Genomic DNA, 20,592 nt, shown 5'->3' on the forward strand with positions numbered 1-20,592 from the left:
TTATTTATCGATTGACTTTAGAGAGACAGAGAGAGAAAGGGAGAGAGTACGATAAAGAGAGGAACATTCATTTGTTGTCCCACTTAGTGGTACACTCGTTGGTCTCTTCCTGTGTGTGCCCTGACTGGGGATCGAACTCACAACATTCATGTTTTGGAGCCACGCTCTAACCTACTGAGTTAACCAGCCAGGGCCAATGGGATTTTAAAAACTTTTCAAACATAATGCATGGTAGTTTAATTGATAGTATTCTATTTTCTCAGTGGGACATAAAGTAATAGTTTATCCCAGGATTGATAGCACTTAGGAAATAAAGATACTAAGTAGCATTTTATAGAAAAAAATTACATTTAAAATAATGAAAATCAGAAATAGAAAGAGTATGGTAAAAGGGTACAAATTAGCTGCTAGGAGGTGAATAAGATCTGAGGATCTGATATAACACTGTATTGTCTAACTTAAATCTGCTAAGAGTGGTACTTACATGGTTTTACACACACATAAAGATGAATAGGCAAGGGGGTAGATGTGTTAGCTAACTGGGAGGAATCCTTTCACAATGTGTATGTATAGCAAATCATCATGGTGCATACTTTATTTTTTAATAACATTCATATTTTAATAAATTTACACAAAAACAAACAATGTACACTTCCAGTACCTTACAATTTTGTTTGTCAATCACACCTGAATTAAGTAAAAAAAAATATGAAAATTGTGCAATTATATCCACAGAAAATATTTTAAGAATAGATTACTGCAACTTTGTAATTTATTTGGAATAACTAGGATAAAATATCTGTATAGTGTATTTCACTAATTCTAATATTTCCAGTAGTCTTGATCACTTAATTTTGGAACCATAAAGAAATGCTCAACACAATAAATTAAAATTAATTTAAAAAATAAAAATTTTAAAAAGAAATACTCAATGTCATTGAAGGCTATAAAAATTCAAACTACAAATTTTTCTGCTGTGTTATTCAGAAAGTTGGTGGAAAGCCATCTCTATTGTCTATTAATATCTTTAAGAAACCATAATTTTAGATTCAATAGATTTGTGCTTTGCAAAATAGCTCTTATAATTTTTAAAACCATGTTATGAAAACTCCCAGCTCTTACATTTCTCTATAAATTTGTAAAGTCAGAATAGTGATAAGTGAGAACTAGGAGTTTTTCCCACTCATTACTTTACTTCGTTGGGTGCTTATAACTGAGTAAAATGTCCAGGCAGTCACCATTATTCTGAGAAATCACCTGACCAGCCCAAGATCACAATACTTTATAAGGAGAAGTGGGCTTGAGGTCTTTCTAGCTTCAATAGAAGTAAGGTTGGTGCTTGATCTTTTCCAGGGAAGCAAAATAATTCACATCACATTGGAAACAGTATCCCCAATGAAAAAAAAAAAAGTTAAAATAACACCCACAAAAAGTCAGTGCAACTCAGACAGTGGCTTGGCCATGAATTAAAAACATCTTCAGGGAAGAGAAAGCAAGCTTCACAGAGAACTGATCTTAAAGATGCAGGAATGCCGTTTGGTCTGCAACCCCACAGGAACACTCGACACACTGGCTACACACCCGTTGATATAAACAGGTTAGCCTTAAGGGGTATCCGCAACGGAAAGGCTAATTGAGCACAGAGAACACACGTGTGAAGGCATAGAGGGGCAGAATACAGCCTACGTGGGCTGCGGGGAGAGTGAAAGGCACCCTGCCCCTGCAGCAGAGAGTGGGTGAGTCTGGACTGGACATCTGGGGTTACGGCTGGAGAGCGGGTGGGGAAGTCATCTAACGACCCCCGAATGCCATCTAGAGAAGTTTTAATTTCATTTTTCATAACTTATTTATCAAATAATAAACTAGTGTCCCGGGGAGACGCTGGAGAAAACAAACAAAGCCAGAGAAGGTACTAAGTTTGCTGAATGGCAAATCCACAATGTGCATATGCTGAGGGCATTAAGGCATCATCTCAGGTAAGCGCGCAGACCCTGGGGAGGGAGGCAGGCATCTGTCCCTCCCCCTCCCACCTCGTTTCTCAGAGGGTGTGCCTAAGGCCAAAGAAAACCTTGGGCAAGTGGCCATCTAAGTGCTACGAAAATGTCCTCAAAACAAAACACAGACCCACTTGTTAATCTTATAAGCAGAAACTATCCTTCACTATTGGGAGAAGACTTGGTCATCTAAATTTGCTCTGAGCCAAGGTATCATTCAAGTTTAATTACCGTATTTTTCAGTCCATAAGACGCACCTGACCTAAGACACAACTAGCGTTTTAAGGAAGAAAATAAGAAAAAAAAATTCTGAACCAAATGGTATGTTAAAATATTTAATAAAATACTGTATTTTTCACTCCATAAGATGCACAGGTATTTTTTTTTCTACTTTTGGGGGAAAAAAGTGTGTCTCATGGAGCGAAAATATGGTAATGAGTTTTCTTCCATGTAACATGCAATTACTATAGTTGCAAAGAAGAGTTTATATTTGGAAGAAGAGAGTTTGTATGTATGAGCCCTGATGATCAAATCTAACTGCATCTATTGGGGGCTCTCACCCTCAGAGTGACTATCTTGGATGGACAGGTGCATTTAGTGAGGGATACCAGTTGGACAAGGCTGCCGGCCGACAAATTTTCCATGAATAAGAGCCAAAATTTAAGATCCCATCCAAGTGGCAGCTGTCACTGGTGTCAAACTCAAGAACTGGACCTGTCATGTTCATATATAAGATGGTGAGCCAAGCTTCCTGACAATATTTTTGGAAAAAACAAAACAAAACCAAGCAAAAAAATAAAAACAACAAAAAAAGAAAAAACAAGACTTTTTCAGGGAGGAAAGAAAAAGTTATGTTATATAATGACAGTTAAATAGATTAATTTAAATTTTGGGCTTTATTATATTTGATGTTTTAGATGTATTAGATTTATTTTTTATTGGATTAATTTTATTTTTATTAAATGTCTTTGATTTTAATTTTTTTATTTTATTATTATTGAGTTTTTATATTTATTTTTATAGTTCTAATACAGAATTTGTTCTATAAAATAGAAATGTAGTAGAAAACATATGCCCCTATAGCATATAAAGTATTTGAGCACAATTATGCAATTACTTCAAATCCTAATCTTTGCTTTGATCGCAGAAGTGAACAAGGAGGCAATTTCTCTGCACCTTTTTTTTTTTCTGATGCATTAGAAGCAGCGAATGGTATCAACCTGCAGAAGATTTAACTTAGTTATATTGCCTGGTATCTTGCAAAAGAAAATGCCACATCAAGAGTAAATATATGTTTAGATTTTATCACCTTAGAACTTTTAAGTTCATAATTTTAATATACAACCTAGTTGGAACTTTTGTAATCAGACAACCCTGCCCCCTCCAAAAAAAAATTTCTATTTACCCAAATTATCCTCCTGGGTTGCTCTGTTTATGTTCTCTCTCTCTCTCTCTTTGCCTCTGTATGATCATATTCATTTTGGGGGCGAAGGAAATCCTACAAATTGCCCAATACATCAACTTTCCAGTGACAGTGCTGGGAGAAACTCCGTCAGGATGCTAGAAGATCATTCCTTGCTCTGCTGCTGGCATTATTTATCTCACTGCGTGTGTACTTAACAGTTTTCTCTTTTAAGCCATTTGAGAAATATCAACGTCTTGGATACAATTTAGAATTATCTCTTTGCTCTGTTGACAGGGAATGTTGAAATTTATAGACAAACATGCTGGAGTAAATCAATTAAGATGCAGATGATTTATCTGTGGTTTCTGAAAAGTTTATTGAGATCTGCAATGATATGATTTAATCTAAATTTTCTTGAAAGTTTAAATTTTATTAACTTTCTTATAAGGTGTACAATGAAAGCACCAATTATCATTTTTCAAGATGGCGTACCTAAAACTATTAAGTATTTGCAAATTTACCTACGGTTTATTTAAAATTGTGTACTATTGTGCAAGTTTTTAATTTACTGTGTATTCATTTTGCAGTTTTTTTTATTTTAATTGATGAAAGTCCATTTTTAAAACTCTTTCTATGCCTAAACAGTAACTCTATGGTGAATTCCTAGATTGTTGGCTCAGTATAAAAAGAATTAAACACTGTATCAACAGTATCAAATAACATGAAATTCAGCTACCAATCTTCTAACCACACATAGCAGAAAAAGAGAGAGTTTAACATTTTAATGAATTGAAACAAGATCACAATTTGCTAATGCAAGTAAGTGCCCCCTCAATAAGAAATATGAAACACCTTCATTAACCACAGACAATACATCACACACTATCACCGCAAAGGCAGAACACATGCCCAGAAAGCCCAACTTGGTAGACTTTCTGATCCAACCCTGACATCCACCCAAGAGCTCAGAGTCGAAGGGCAATTGCTTTGCTGTGTTTGCTTGAATTTTCCAAACTATCTGTTCTTGGTTCCCACATGGCTATTGTTTGGATCAAATAATCCCCGGTCACAAAAATACCCCAGGGAGTGACTCCGGTGGCTTCCAGGTTATGAGCGGGCTGTCATTCCACATGCCTTGGGGATGAGCTAGCTTCACCATGATGTGATAGTTCCTTTTCAAGCTTTGTAATCCTCAAATGCAGAGTACCGACACCAATAAAAGTCAGAGTAAACAAGGGTCTGCAGACTGAAACCTTGTTCGGAGAGCACTGAACGTAGGTTTGAACCTTTAAAAATGAACCTTGCTGTCTTTTTAAAATTATCACTGGCCTAAAACTAAGAAGAAATTTAGAATATAAGTATCTGTCTACTACACAGACTTCCATGTGCACCACAAACAGACATTTGGAAGTACATCTCTAGTGTGTGCACCCTGCATAGGCCAGTTCTCCTCTCCTTTCCCCTGGTTCCTGTTAAAACAACAACAACAACTTGGGAGACAGAGGAAAACTCAAAGCAATTCTGGAAACCTTCCCCTCAACCTTTTCTCCCAATTTTCCAGTTTGCTTTGGAGAGTGAGGTCATTCGTTCTAAACAACAGGCTCACTTTGTGTCCCTGCCTCTCAACACTGCAGACTATTCTGACTCTGACTCGTGAGCAGAGACGCAGCTCGGGGAGGGGGTGGGGGTCCTACTCTGTGTCCACCCGGGTGGCCGGGTCCAGCCAGGGGGGACCGCGGCTCTGCACGAGGACGCCGCCCGCTGCGGCTGCAGGACGGGCCGCTGCCCTCAGACTGCAAGGATAAAGGAGTTAGGAACCTGCCCTCCCAGCCCTGCCTCCTATCCGTGCTCCTGGAACTTTCCAAGTCGCCTGCAAAGGAGTTTCACTCCCGCCAAGCAAGCGAGCGCGTTCCTTCCAGCCGGCGTCACCGGGTCGCGGGAGCGCACAGCCGCTTCCGCGCGGCCGCCAGTGGCGCCTGCGAGGGGTGGGGGTGGGATTAGGGAGGGGGTCTTAGGTGGCGGCTGAGCACAACTGCGACGCCCTGTCACCCCCCCCCCGCCCCCGCAAATAATGCATGGGGCGGGAGCAAGGGGGACCAGGCAAAAGGCACCGCGTGTGTGCCCGGCGCGCCGCGGGTGGGATAGTCCTGCAGCTCCAAGGGACTGGACACGAAGGGGGTGGCATGAGAGACCTCCGCCCACCCCGCCCGACAGCTGTCCAGCCCTTGGCATTCATTGGCTCCCCCCACCCCGCCTCCTGAATGCCACCCCAGCCAGCTAGCCCCCCGCCCCTGCGCTGACCTAATAAGGCCATGCAGGTTGTGGGGACCTGGATAAAAGGCAAGGGCTTGCGGGTACTCTGCGCAGACACCGGCAGGAGCCACCCAGCGTGAGGACGACCATGGCCAAGGAGTGGGGCTACGCCAGCAACAACGGTGAGTCCCCGACGTGCCTGAGGGCCCTGCATTGCACAGAACGTGGGCAACTCCAGCAAACGTGGATGTGGGGGAATGGGGGTGGGATGCAGACATTCACAGGGCACTCACCAAGTGCCAGCTGCTGACCCTCTCCCTTCATCTGGGTGGTTCCAGTGTGGAACAGGGTTCAGAGAGTCGGGGTGACTTACCCGAGACCCCCCCCTGTCTCTGAGGAATCAGATCTCAGAGATCCAGTTCTGAAGGTCCCTAAATCCCTGACACTGGGCTGGCAGTCATCTCTTTGAGCTGGATATTGGTATAGTACCCCCTGCTCTGCCCCAGGGCAAGGACATGCTTTGAAAACCACCTGTAGTCAGTGCTCATATTCCAGCTGGATGTCAGAAAATGGTTTTAGTCCAAAAGGCTATGAAGTCCCTTTCAAAAAGAACCGTTGGGAGCTGTATTCTTGAGCAAGCAGAGGGAAGGCATGGAGTTAAATGGAGCCTCCAGGTACACCCTTAATACCCTGGTCTCACACACTGAGCCTTGGATTGCCCAGTGTGAAACCCCAGACCTTCCACCATCACTGCCGGTTTAGTCAACTAAAAAGCGGGTTTGCTTGTGCCACCAAATTAATAAATTCCCTCCACTTGACTTCCTAGGTCCTGACCACTGGCATGAAATTTACCCAATTGCCAAGGGAGACAACCAGTCTCCCATTGAGCTGCACACTAAGGACATTAAGCACGACCCTTCCCTGCTGCCATGGACAGCTTCTTACGACCCTGGCTCTTGCAAGACCATCCTCAACAATGGGAAGACCTGCAGGGTTGTGTTTGATGACACCTTTGATCGCTCAAGTAAGCATGCTTCTTTATCCCAAGTTTGGCAGAGATCCTATTCTACAAGGCAAGGAACATAACAAACAAACAAACAAACAAACAAACAAAGTGAATGGTCCCTCCCCTGGTGTGCGGGTGAGGGCCACCCCTGGGGAGAGAACAGGGCCATTGGATCAAGAAGACTCGCCCTTAATGCTTCATGGGGTTTATGTGATTAGTCTTTTTGGTGGGTGTCTTTGTAGTACCTGATAGTTTCTTCTTGGGTATGATTTGTGGGTATGTGAAAATGAAAAATCATAACTTTAAAAAAACCTTTTTTTTTTTTTTACCTGTACTATTAAGCATATCAGTGAAATTTTTAAAAAGGGAGGCTAATTGGAAATGCTCTGTTTCACTGTTACTGAGGTAAGAGTCTTCCTTAAATATTTTGGTGCTGGATGTACTATGTAATACATCTTCTTATAACCATGTTTGTATAAAAAAGTTAAAATTATCCCTGTTGCTGTACATAAATGAATATTCTCAGTGAATGTTGTCATAAAGAGTAATAGAACCATAGTTTCTACCCTCTGGGAGGTTCCAAGTTAGGAATATCATAGAAATCTGTATTTTCTTAAACAATAATCTCATGTTGCTCTCTGTTACTTTTTTCTCCCTTTTCTATTTAAATCAAGTTCCATTTTGAAGGATAAACATCAAAATTAAACAGTATTAAGTTGGACCACATGACAATGCCTTTTTCTTTTGTAAGCAAAAATGGTTGACTATTGTGACAGTCTCAAATGGTTCATTGTAATAAATTGGACTCATATGTCCAGATAATGACTATTCCTAGTGGTTGGACAGAAAAATGCAATAAATCAAACCACTCATTTCTACGTGTCGAAGCTGATTTGAGCCTCACTCTGTCGTCTCAGACACATTCTGTGGTTTTAGCGATCCCACTTCAGCACGGACAGGTGGTCAGTTCTTTCTAGAACTGAGTTCTATTTTGATCTGGCTTGTCCTGCTAAATATTGACTTTAATGTTTCTGGGCAATTTCCAATATCCTTTAAGAAATATTTCAACCTCTAAATCACTCTCTAGGCTGAGTGACATAAAATCAAATTTAAGCAACAGGGCTGAGGCATTTGAACAACATGCTCAAAATCATGCCACCGAGAAGTCCCCATGGATTGATTCTCTGGGAAACTTCCAGCTCTCCTGTTTTACCCCATTTGGACAGACATAGTCTGAATTAGACGTGAGTGAAAGCTCTCACTTGGAGCCTTAAAGAAAAGTGTAGTTGGAGGCAAGATGTGGAGAAAGAATTTACATTTGTTTAGTGATTGCCAGGCTGGGCACTGTGATGGACAGTTAGAGTCCTTAATCTCACTAATCCTCACAGCTGTTCAGAAAGGGTGGAATGATTATCACCTTCATGGAGGTACAGAAACCCGTTCATAGAAGTTTAGCAACCCTCCTGAGGATACACAGCTAGCAGCTAGAGAGGGGTGGACCAGATCTGGAACCTGGGTCTGTCTGGCTCTCAGCTGTCAGGCACGTCTTCCCACTGCACCCAAACGACCAGCCCCCACTTTGGTTATCTGGATCCTTACTGCCCACCTGTTGTTTTACATTTATTTTCATATATGTTAAATTGACATTTAAAATAATAATAATAAAATGTCCCAACAAATAAGGCAGCAGGGAGAAACCATGGACTTTGAAGAATCCCAAGATTTTATTTTGTGAGACAGGGGCCACCGTGTGGCCCGCCCGGTTGCCCTTCACGCCTTGGCCATCAGGGCAGATGTTCAAAGCAGGGCCAGGGTAGGGGCCTGAGTTCACTGCTGACCCGGCGTCTCTGACTTGCAGTGCTGAGGGGTGGTCCTCTCAGCGGACCCTACCGGCTCCGCCAGTTCCACCTGCACTGGGGCTCCTCGGATGACCATGGCTCAGAGCACACCGTGGATGGAGTCAAGTACGCAGCCGAGGTAGGTGGGAGGCAGGGCTGCCATCCGATCTGGGGCTCACACAGCGAGAACGGAAAACACACAAAGCCGCACCCACCGCTTCTGCGTCCAGCCTGTAGTTGCAAAAAGAGCTGCAGTCGTTGGAGCCTAAGCTGAAGCTGCTGAACATTCTAGGCTAGACAGTGAAGGGGTGACAGGGGACTTAACCATGAGGGAAGACTTTTGAGGTGATATTAAGAACTTAGATAGCAGCTGAGTAATAATAATTAAAAAAAAAAAAAAGACTAGGGCCCTGAATGAGACTGAAAAGATAAAGGCAATTAACTTTTACTAAGTGCTTACAAGTGTTCAGCAACTCTGCAAGGCAGGTTACAGAGGAGGAAACTAAGGCACAGACAAGTTCCGTAGCAAGTCACCCAGCCGAGGAGTGCCGAGCCTGGGGCTCTGCCTCGCGCAGACCAGTGTCTGAGTTCATAATCTGTCCAGAGCCCTAAGTGGCCACTTTTTTATAAAAGACCACAGTGCTTTAAAAATAGCATTCTGTAATTCTGCCTAATGTCCATGTTCCTGTCTTTTAATGGAGAGGGTGTGTGTGTGTGTGTGTGTGTGATCAGATACATACACATTTAATAGGTGCAAATATTTTCCTTTGTCTCAGTTAACCCATTTAAAAAATGCATACCCTATAGCTCAGCTCAAGGCTCCAAATTACCATGAACTAGGACAAGCCCCTGCATGTTCTCTCCTTAAAGCCAAGTCTATAAGAGGTGACAGGTGTCCAGGAACAGAACATCATGTCATTTTCTCCACCTCTCTCTTTCCCCGGGCAGGCTCTGGTCAGCCTAGGAACCTAGGGGCACCGTGGACACTCTCTTAGGCAGTGGAATTGTTGGATAAACTAATTCTGAAAGACTCAAAATACTTCCCTGTGGTCATCCCGTTTCCTCCGAGCCCATGTGCAGAGCCACGGGCAGGAGAGATTAACGGCTGCCAATGCCATTGGCCGTCTTCCCCCACCGCGGGGCAGTTTGGGGTGTTTCCTAAAAATGTGGGCAAGGTTTGCAGTGTGACCTCTGTGCATAGGGTTATCTCATGTTTGATTTTCAATAAAATAGTCTTAACTGCTATGAGTTCTCTCACCTTTCTGTGTAGCTCAGTATGGGCCTTGAACTAATTAAACTTGTACTTACTTTCTAAATTAGGACGAGGTTACTACCAGCTGCAAAAAGGAGGGAGATATGAAAATGATCATATTCTCGTCTTTTTTTCTCATTTCTCAATTAATTGTGACTTACGGATGTTAGCAGGTTCCTGTGTATAGCTCTCTGCTGCACTCGGTCAGGAAAAGGAGTCATGTTGTGCAAAACTAAAACAAATCTTGGCATTAAAGGTTCAATCTTTATTTTTTTGTTTATGGCAAAGTCCTAAGTCTGTGTATCCTAATTTTACACACCTTTGAACCTTTAAAAATGTCATCCCAAATACTACACGTTAACATTTAGAATTCCGTCAACTTCTACGAGAACATTCAGCAACATCAGACTGGGTAACCCCTGGGTTTCCTGTGAATAACATGATGCCTGCTTCCCCACGCGGGGAATCTGCCTCACCGCCCGCATTCTGTCTTTTCAGCTGCACTTGGTCCACTGGAATCCGAAGTACAACACATTCGGGGAAGCTCTGAAGCAGCCTGACGGCATAGCCGTGGTGGGCATTTTCCTGAAGGTAAGGTGAAAACTGACCGTGTGTTTCATTTCCAAGTTGACCTCCTTGCCCAAGCTAAGGATGGTATGTGTTTCCCTCCCTCCTTTTGCTTAAAGGGGGGGGGGGATGAATTTCAGTATTCATTCAACCAATGAAGACATCTCTGCTAAGATCATCTCAACATGTTCGCTTTCCCTTAAAAGTGTCCCTTTTGCTGTATTTCTCCAGCTGTGGCTCTGGAGATGAGTGTGCCTGGTGCCGGGAGGGCTGGGGACCAGTCTTTGAAGATGCTCATCAGGGTGGTGGCGAGGGCAGGGCATCATGGCCCATTATCCTGTTCCACTGTTCATCTCCCTCGGCCTGGAAACCAGCAGAGCCGGTGTTGGGGATGCGTCCATGCCCGGGGCTTGGCTGCACGTCCCCATGGCTTAGGGCAGCCACCATGCTCATGATCCTGGCTAAGACAGCCCGGGGAATGTGTATGTTGTTGAGCCAGATTCGGTTTAAGGAGGACTTACTGTCATTAACACAAGAATTCAATGGCAACATAATCTAGATTTTTAGCCGGGGGTGAAAATCTACCTTCTTTCTTTTCGAATGACCTAATTTGCCTTATTTCTCAATTCACTGGGTCACTTCCCTGCTTGAACACAGCACAACAGGAAGTGGAGTAGGTTCGAGCAGAAAGACCATGGATTTAGTTTTAGATACTTTGAGTCTATCTTAGCTCTAATTCTGTTTAAAAACAAACAAACATGGAATGACTTTGCAGGGACGGTCAAGGACATAGAAGCAGATCAGCATGCAATTTTGTGGTTCTGTACTTCAGAGGCCTGGGGTCCAAGTTTAGCTCAGAAAATATGTACCCTAAAATTTGGGGAGAGAAATAAACTTGTGTTTTTGCTTAGTCCACAATTTCCTTTCAGATGTATAAACACTGGGTGCAGATAAATGGATCCAAATTGGTTTTTAAGGCAACCCTAAATTATGGGGAAGGGGAAAGGGTAATGGCTGGTTTTCTGTTTCTTACAGATTGGACGTGAGAAAGGGGAGTTCCAGCTGCTGTTGGATGCTCTGGACAAGATTAAGACAAAGGTAAAAAAAAAATGCTCATTTTTCCCTCTGAAAATAGAAAGCAAGTTCTGGCCATTTTTTTCTTTTTCTATTTCAAGTACATTTCTTTCACCTAAAGTCTTGTAGTAAGTTTGATGAATATGCTAAGCACATATATACAAATAAATGCCATTATATCTATATGATTTATAGTTTTTAAAGCAATCTCACACACATCAGCTAATTTAATGCTCACTGTCAGTCTGTCAGATACTTTCTCAATGAAGTGGACAAGAGCGGTCACCCCTCAACAAACACATACACCCCATACACACACACACACACACTGTGCACACACATACATACCATGTGCACACACATGCACATGCATACACATGCACACACTGTATGCACACACAGACGCACACCACACTTACATACACCATATGCATACATACCACATACATGCATGCATACCATATGTACACTCACGCACCATATGTATGCACATTCGCACACATACAAAAACACACCACATGCATATGCACCATATGCACACACAAACACTACACATATACACAGCATACACACATATACACCATGTGCCATGCACACCACATGAATACACACACGCACAGGTACACACCACACATACACACACTACATGCACCCACACATGAACACATACCATGTGCATAATACACCACACACATGCACACAGAGGCATATATACCACATGTGCACGCACATGCACACAGCACATACACCATATGCATACCTATGCATACATACCACATGCACACACAACATATACATATGCACACACACTAGAACACACACCACACATGCACACTGCACATACACCATATGTACACCTATGCATACATACCACATGCACACACACCACGCACACACTAGAACACACATCACATGCACATATACCGCATGCAATACCCACATGTGCATACACCACATGTGTGCACACAGCACATGCACACCCCATATGCACACACATACAAACTGCATGCACATATATGCATACACATGTGAACACACACATTTGTAGCAGTATCGTGCTTGGCTCTTGCTGTTGCCCCTTCTTTCTGGGCAGCAGCTACATATTTTGTTGTTTAACAATAGACTCTTCTAATTAATGGAGTCATATTAATTACTTGAGGAACTATTCTAATCAAATGCTAGTACACTTTATCACCATAAAAGTAAATATTCAGTAATTCAACAAAAATGCAAACCTGTTTTTTATAATTAAGACCCAAAGCACCGACTGATAGGAATTATTCCTATTATTCCTGTTGCAGTTCAGATACGCTTCTCCTCCTTGTTGAGAAGTGATAGCATGCAGTCATCCTGACAGTTAATGAGGAATAAATATTACAGTGACCCGGCCAGACAAAGCCAATAGCGCAGGCCGCTTCCCCCTTTACCCTTTATTTCTGAAAGGCATGCCTTTCATCTACGAGTTCTGTGTTTTCTGCTGCTTCCGAATGTATTCTGACCAATACAGGGGCGAGGGCCTCGGGGACAGCGGTGTGCACATTCAGCGCGCCTGCCCACCTCACCTGCTCACTACGCTCTCCCACTCTGCAGGGCAAGGAGGCCCCCTTCACAAACTTTGACCCATCCTGCCTGTTCCCCGCCTGCCGCGACTACTGGTCCTACCATGGCTCCTTCACCACGCCACCCTGCGAGGAGTGCATTGTGTGGCTCCTGCTCAAGGAGCCCATAACTGTGAGCTCTGAGCAGGTGAGCCACTGCATGGGACTCAGCGCGGGCTGGCTCTGTGGAGTGAGACGCTGAGCTGAACTGGACAGCAGCTTCATGGAAGCTCACGGGTTTCATACTGTTCACTACAGTCAGCCTGTTCAACGTCCTGCAATGTGACTCCCCCAGGGGGCCGGAGGAATGCATATCGTTTCAAGGGGGTTGTAGACAGTGCTGAACAATGACCGAGTTGACACTCTAGAAACACTTAAGGGTTTCAATTGACACCAGTTAGTCTTTGTTAATTTGGAGGCAGCCAAGTACAGAAACGCTGGTTAGGAGGCAGGAGGGTAACCCCAGGCTTGGGAGAAGGGTGCTCACGGGAGGGATTTGTCATCCCCTGAGGTATATTCGGTTTCTCAGGTCTTACAGGTAAGTTGAGGCTCAGAAAAGGTAAGTGATTTGCTCATGATCACACAGCCAAGTACAGAAACTACGATTCTACCTCCACTCTGTCTGCTTCCAGTACCTCGGACCTCTCTGCTCAATCTTAATATTCATCTAAAGAAAGTCCTGGCAAGTTTATTAAGGAGACTCTCCAGGAAAGACTTGGAGGAAAACAGTGGGCAGGGACACAGAGAAGATCAGATCAAAGCAGGTGGACAGCACAGAGACACGGCCCTCAGTGAGGAGCGTCTAATCGTCAGGTCTTACACAGTAGCTTTTCTGTTTCCGCTGGTGTGGGGTCAAGTACGCACAGTCGTTTCCATCAAAAAGGGCAGATCTGACCATCAGGTTCACTGGTATAAATATGTTGAAAGAGGAATGAAATTTTCTTAAGGAGAAAAGCTAAACATGTGATCATGTAGAAATATAGCTTTACTGGTAAGAATCTCCTAAATCTCCTCCCTTAAAAAAAAAATCAGTTCTGAAAATTTTAAATGAAGCATGACGGTCATTTATTTCTTTCCTTTAAAAAAAAAAAAGACTCGGTAAACCTATCCAATGAGGACCACTTACATCTATTACTCCCACCAACATTGTACCCTCTCCTACATGCAGTCTGTGCTCCTTACTGACCCTTAAATTAAAAGAATTATTTCAGAATTCAGGCAGAAAAGGACTTGCCTGGAGGGCACGGCAGTCCTGTATAAAATAAGTTGTTTTCACTCATAAAGAAAAGGCCTGTATTACCAGGAACTGGTCACCAGATAACTCTGGATGGAATGTGGGAGGCAGGTATTGTGGTTCACTTGTCTTATTTAAAAACCATCGTTTCTAACTCTGTTGCACGCATCTTGTGTCTGCTTGGTCCGATGTGGAGCTGACCACCTTCCCTTGCCTCTCGCAGATGGCCAAGCTGCGCAGTCTCCTGTCCAGCGCGGAGAACGAGCCCCCGGTGCCCCTGGTGGGGAACTGGCGCCCACCACAGCCCATCAAGGGCAGGGTGGTGAGAGCCTCCTTCAAATGAGTCCTCACAGGAAGGGAAACCTGCTCCGGAGAGTTTGGTGCCTGGCCTCCTTTCGGTGCTCTGTCCTCCAGGTGTATTTCAGTTTCCATATTGAGCAATGAATGACAGATGCAATCAGGAAGAAACCACAGTTACTGATGACAGGATCGATTAGGGGAGCCTTGGCCTTTGTAATAATCACTTTCCTATACCAGTAGCCTTCAGAATAAAGATTCAAAGAAGAAGAAACAGAGATAAAAGAGTAGAGATACAGAAAAAGGGGCTATTACCATTTTTTTCTGTCATCATAAATCTCACAGAACTGTAGTTTCACTATTTTCATTTTATGCTTTGCCCACATTAACAACTCTGTGACCATCTGTAGGTATAGCGGTGTAAGTCATGTGGCAGTTAAACACAAGCAGAGATAAAATGACTATGGATGCCAAGAATTGGGATGAGAATGTGGTCTAACACTTAAGAGAAAACCAGCAAGAGGTCCATGCTATATTAAAATATTAGCTCCTATAAATGATGACCTGGTTATTGATTATCAGTGAAAAGAAAACACATTCAACCAGGAGTTCTAAAAACATATGACCCAGTATTTGAATTTCTTCTTCCTGAAGATAGCTCATCACTTTATCCTAATATTTTTCTTTACCTGAAGGAGGGCCATTTATTTTTCATTTTACTACTTTGGTTTTTGGGGTTTTTTTGGTGGGTTTTTTTTTTGCATGCTTGTTAAAATAAAGCTGCCTCTGCTGTCTTTCCAAGTTGAAAGTGGGATTAACAGTTCCCAGCACACACGGGCAAACGCTCAAACTTAACAGTTAAGGCAGGTGAGCTGATCACCAAACTAATAAAGACACGGACACAAAGAATTCAGTGTTGTGTTTTGTTTTAATGAAAAGGGGTAAGAACAGCAAACAAGGCACATCTGATTTCCTCACTGAGGGACAGGGATAATGAACCCAAGTTTTGCGTTGGACTGGATGCTGCATTTCCCTCAGAATGGCAAAGGCGATTAGCGAGAGCCTTCAGAGGAGGATGCTGATGTAAAGAGTGATGCGTGGCCACGACTTTGACTTTAAGAGTGCGGAGTCGCTTCCAGAGGCCTGGGGTTTGGGGCTCATACCACAGGTGCTCCTCAGGGACATGGAATGACCCTGGTCCAACACTTAAAAAAATCCATCTACTTAGACCTACAAAATATCTCCTGTCTTTAGACAGAACGTCCAAATTTGCAGTTGGTGGCTTTGCTGTGGGCAATATATTGCCTTCCTGGCTAATATATTAACTCACTCTAGAAAGCGGCAGCGATTTGTTACCCTGCAGAACGAGAGTGGTGTTGGATCAAGAGAGCCCTGTGAGGCCGGAAGTCAGGTGACAGAGCCCTGGGAGGCAAAAGTAATGTAATAGATGGCCACTTGAGTGAAATGAAACCAAGCTAGTCAGCGCGGACTGGATGTGTTCATTAAACCCCTGGGAATTAGGAGGTGTGGAGCCTTCATTAATTAGTGGTGATGGTGATGCACCACTGATTCTTTCTGCAAGTCACTCCGAGGTCACACTGGAGTGCTGTACACTGCGTCCAGGGAACACCCCCACACAAGACAAACGTGACAGTGCCAGCTGCAAGGGTTCAAGTACACAGGCTCCATGGGCTAGAACTGTATTAAAAGAACCTGACCACGAGCTCCATCAGTCATGGATATAAGTATGGACCCTGACATTGCTCTTATTCTTAGTACCCTGACTGGCACCTAACACGTGTTTAATAAATATTCGGTGAAGCAGTGACGATCCCAGAACAAGCACTCAGCTTCTTGAGTAATCCATTGTTCGATGTGATGACAACTAGTTCTGGTTTTTGCTCATCTCAGTTAGTTTAGATCCCCTTGGGAAACGATGTCTTTAGCTTCAGATGATAGCTTTCCAGTAAAACATCCCTGCTGCCATGCCCTGACTGGTCACTGTGCTCACAATTATCATCCAACTTAAAACTTCTTCCCAACTTTTCCCTGGGCTCCAAGTGCTGAGTTTTTAATAAATAAATGTCTATTCAGATATTGAAACCACGCTGTGTCCTTATTCATTGAGTGGGGGTCATTTTCCTGGTGTGGCAAAGGCTCCCAAACAACTGCCTTCAGGCACACACAGCCTACAGAGGGGACAGGGCAAGGAGCTGCTGGGATGATGATGTGTCAGCATCAGTCACCTTCTGTTCCACAGGTAGAATCATCACAGGTATTTTTAAATTTCAAATATGTAGGGCAGAAACTAGATTGAGCTGTGCCATAATATGCAGAGACTTATATCCTTAGAAGCCTACATGTAGGCCAGAAGAATCAAGAATTTGCTGGGTTGGAGCACTGCCTGGAGGGTGCAAGTGTATTATAATCCTTTTTAATGAGGAGGCCTTGTATTAATATTTACAAAGCTATAAATGGTTCTCTCCAAGAACCACTGACCCCAAATTCTTTTTTTTTAAATAATTTTTTTAAATTCATTTTAGAGAGGCGAGGGAGAGACAGAGAGAGGAGAGACAGAGAGAGAGAAGGGGGGAGGAGCTGGAAGCATCAACTCCCATATGTGCCTTGACCAGGCAAGCCCAGGGTTTCGAACCGGCGACCTCAGCATTTCCAGGTCGAGGCTTTATCCACTGTGCCACCACAGGTCAGGCGACTCCAAATTCTTTATGAGTCAGCCAGTGTTTGTGCCGACGAGCAAGACGTGTTCTACACAGGATGTGGGAGACTACAGCTTTCAGCATCTACCTGTGATCACTTATCTACCTAAACAAATCCGGTTGGGATTAACCATAAACAAGCAGGGTCGTGGGTGAAAAATCAGTATGTCAGTTACTCAAGCAAGAATCGGCAAAAAACTGGCCTAAAAGAAATTCCTAGGGTTTAAAACCACATCAAAGACCGCACATCAACATTCAACAGAATGTTGGTTCAGAATAAGTAACATTCATCGGATGTCAGTTTCTCTTCCAATGTCTTCTTATTTGATATTAAAGAGGAATTCTAGACATAAGCATAAGTGAGGAAAATAAGAAAAAAATTTATAACTGTAAATGTCAGATTTAAATTTTTTTCAGGTTTAATGTGTGCAAATTTAATGATTATATTTGCCACACTCAGATAAAATCAAATCAGAAGGCAAAACTATGTTTTGCATGTTGTTTTCATTTTGGCCACTAGATGGCAGCAAAATTTAAAAAATGCCTGAACTTTAAAAAAATAATAACGTCGTGTTTTACTCTGGTTAGTTTGAGCTATGAGGTCTGTTGTTTTATTCCTGAACACCCTATCTCCTCTCCTCAAAAGTTTAACCATTAATATCTATCTACAAAGAAAAGATGGTGAAACAGCGTTGTTACATGTTTTTGAGTATTTGAATAGCCAAAAATGAGAACTGAGGGATTAGAGGATAGTAATTATTGATCTAAAACTTAAATAAATGAGAAAGAAACATTCTACAGCCTTGTCCAGAGGCCTGGGTTCAAGTCACATAACACTTGCTGGATGTGTGGCCTTAGGCAAGTTCATTTCTCTATGCCTCAGTTTCCCCATCTGTGAGAAGAATGAAATAGTCTTGTCCAGAGTGGGGTTTTTTCCCCCAGTTGAGGTTTTATTGGTGTAATTGTAACCATATACAAGCATAAAGTATAAAAAAAAAACACTTTCAGGATGTGCTCCCCCCACCACCACCACCAACCCACCATCCCAGGCTCCAGAGTGTTGTTTTAAGTGAGTTAGTACAAACTTCTTAGATTAATTACTCTAGCATGTAATAAACTCAGTAAGAGTTAACAAGTATCTTCTATAAATTGAAAAGTTCTAATGGTTTATTCAATACCTAAAATAATGTTTCTTTTTTTATGTTTCTTTCTTTATGTAACATCATGAGCCCACATGTTATCAATTCAGTTAATACTACTGGAGTTATTGTAACAGGCTTCCCTCATGAGCTCCCCTCTGTGTGTGGCATTGGTGGAAATGAAATTTAAACACGCCTGACTTGTGATGGCGCAGTGGATAAAGCGTCGACCTGGAATGCTGAGGTTGCCAGTTCAAAACCCTGGGCCTGCCCGGTCAAAGCACATATGGGAGTTAATGCTTCCTGCTCCTCCTCCCCTTCTTTCTCTCTCTCTCTTCTCTAAAATGAATAAATAAAAATTTAAAAAAAAAGAAATTTAAAAACAAGCCAATGACTCTTGTCCCATACGATGTGGGCACATCAGAAACCAGCACAAGGCCAGAGAGGTGACCTGGCGGAGATCGGAGGATTTTCCTGGGGTAGATCCTGCTCCAGAGCTCAGCACTGTACCTAAGGATGTGTACAGTGGACAGAACACCCAGAGAATAAGCCAGAGATGAGAGTGGGGATGACTGGGGTGCCCTCTGTTTTACTGACTTCCCAAGGATGGCCGGTCAGAGCTTTGGTACACTGCATGAAGGAAAGTCTCCTGCTGTGAAATTAATTTGGGGCGTGTTTAGCATGTTGCAGAGTCAGAATCCTGGATGAGGCACACATGTCAGCCTGGGAGATGAGTTTATACATTTGGAGGTGACTCGATCCCCGATGTGCACAAAAAAAAGTAATAAAAGAGGCAAGGCATGAAGTCTAGGACCAAGGGGATGACCCAGGAGCTCATGAGCCACTTTGGATTTGAAAATACTTACTGACAGCCACCTGATAACTTAACCAGGTAATAATCACAGGTAATCAGCAGGGGTGAGAGTAAGTCTAACAGCGCAGTCACAGGGGACCAAGTACTCTGCAGCAGCGTAAAACCCAGTGATTTAAGAACTAATTTTAGCCAGTGAGAATTGACTCTGTGCAGTAAACAGAATCAGACTCTCTCTATTCTAATCATCCCCAAGTAGAGCAGGGGCTTGGAAGCTCAAGGAAAATATTTTGGCCATTAAATGTTCATGTTCTTTGTTTCAACGTGTCCATAAATTTCTATCATACTCATTTAAAATTTGAATAGTTCCTAACACATTTATTCACGGGACTCCTTTCCCCCAAGAACACTTAACTCCCATGACAAGATATTAGAAATGCAGTGTTTGAAAATACTATGCAGGCCTTGGTCAATTAGCTCAGTCAGTTAGAGCATCGTCCCAAAAAGGCAAGATTGCTAGTTTGATCCCAGGTTAGGACACATACAGGAAGGAATCAATGCATGCACAGCTAAGTGGAACAATAAATGAATGCTTCTCTCTCTCTCTCATCAATCAATAGAAAAAGGAGAAGGAGAAGAGGAAGAGGAGGAGGAGAAAGAAAGAAAGAAAGAAAGAAAGAAAGAAAGAAAGAAAGAAAGAAGAAAGAAAGAAAAAATGAAGGAAGAAAGGAAAAATATACTATGCAACCTAGGCTCATAGAATTCACACTTGTGCTCCTGTGTGTGACTGGCTTCACAGAAGACCTGAGACAGGCAATAGAGCATGGGGATAGATTGGGACCCAAGGCGAAGGCTTGACTAGGTAAGGAGATAGTGCAAGCCAAGCAGAGCAGGCAGAAAGCAGGGCCCATCCTGGAAAGAACAAAGAATTAAGCAGGAAATATGCTGGCAGAAGTTAGCCATGAAGAGGTGCTCTTTAGTGAAGAGATGGAGTTAGGTTTTTGCACAGGAAACCAATTTTAGAAGTAACAAGAATACTTTTCATCCTATATGTGTCTAAGGGGTGTGTGTGTGTGTGTGTGTGTGTGTGTGTGTGTGTGTGTCTGATGAGTAACGGGTGCCAGAAAGCTTAAGCGCCTGAGACCCAACCAGTGCTCAAAGGGTATTTGTGAATAGAGGAAGGAATGGGAAGATTGACAGATGGGTGGATGGAAGGAAGGAAGGAAGAAAAGATGGATGGATGGATGGATGGATGGATGGATGGATGGATGGATGGAGCAATGTGAATCCTAAAACACTGAATGACATTCTAAGACTATGAGCTGATGTGAACTAAGTCCCTATCCCAGGAGTCCTTGGAGGAGGGCAGGGGTTTCTACTGTGACCATCCGGCTTCTCTGTCAAGAG

The 20,592-nt window shown here is 43.0% G+C and overlaps 1 protein-coding gene across 1 annotated transcript; it reads left to right on the forward strand.

The window, feature by feature from the left end:
• The first annotated feature begins 5,691 nt into the window (after window positions 1-5,691).
• On the forward strand, window positions 5,692-15,427 carry CA3 (carbonic anhydrase 3). Its single transcript, XM_066266432.1, has 7 exons — window positions 5,692-5,834; window positions 6,479-6,676; window positions 8,517-8,635; window positions 10,247-10,339; window positions 11,351-11,413; window positions 12,980-13,135; window positions 14,445-15,427. Exons 1-7 carry the CDS (start codon window positions 5,801-5,803, stop codon window positions 14,562-14,564), a joined length of 783 nt encoding a protein of 260 aa, XP_066122529.1. The 5' UTR covers window positions 5,692-5,800; the 3' UTR covers window positions 14,565-15,427.
• The last annotated feature ends 5,165 nt before the right edge of the window (window positions 15,428-20,592 follow it).

Source organism: Saccopteryx bilineata, chromosome 3, assembly GCF_036850765.1.
Source record: "Saccopteryx bilineata isolate mSacBil1 chromosome 3, mSacBil1_pri_phased_curated, whole genome shotgun sequence".
Classification (NCBI taxonomy): Eukaryota; Metazoa; Chordata; class Mammalia; order Chiroptera; family Emballonuridae; genus Saccopteryx; species Saccopteryx bilineata.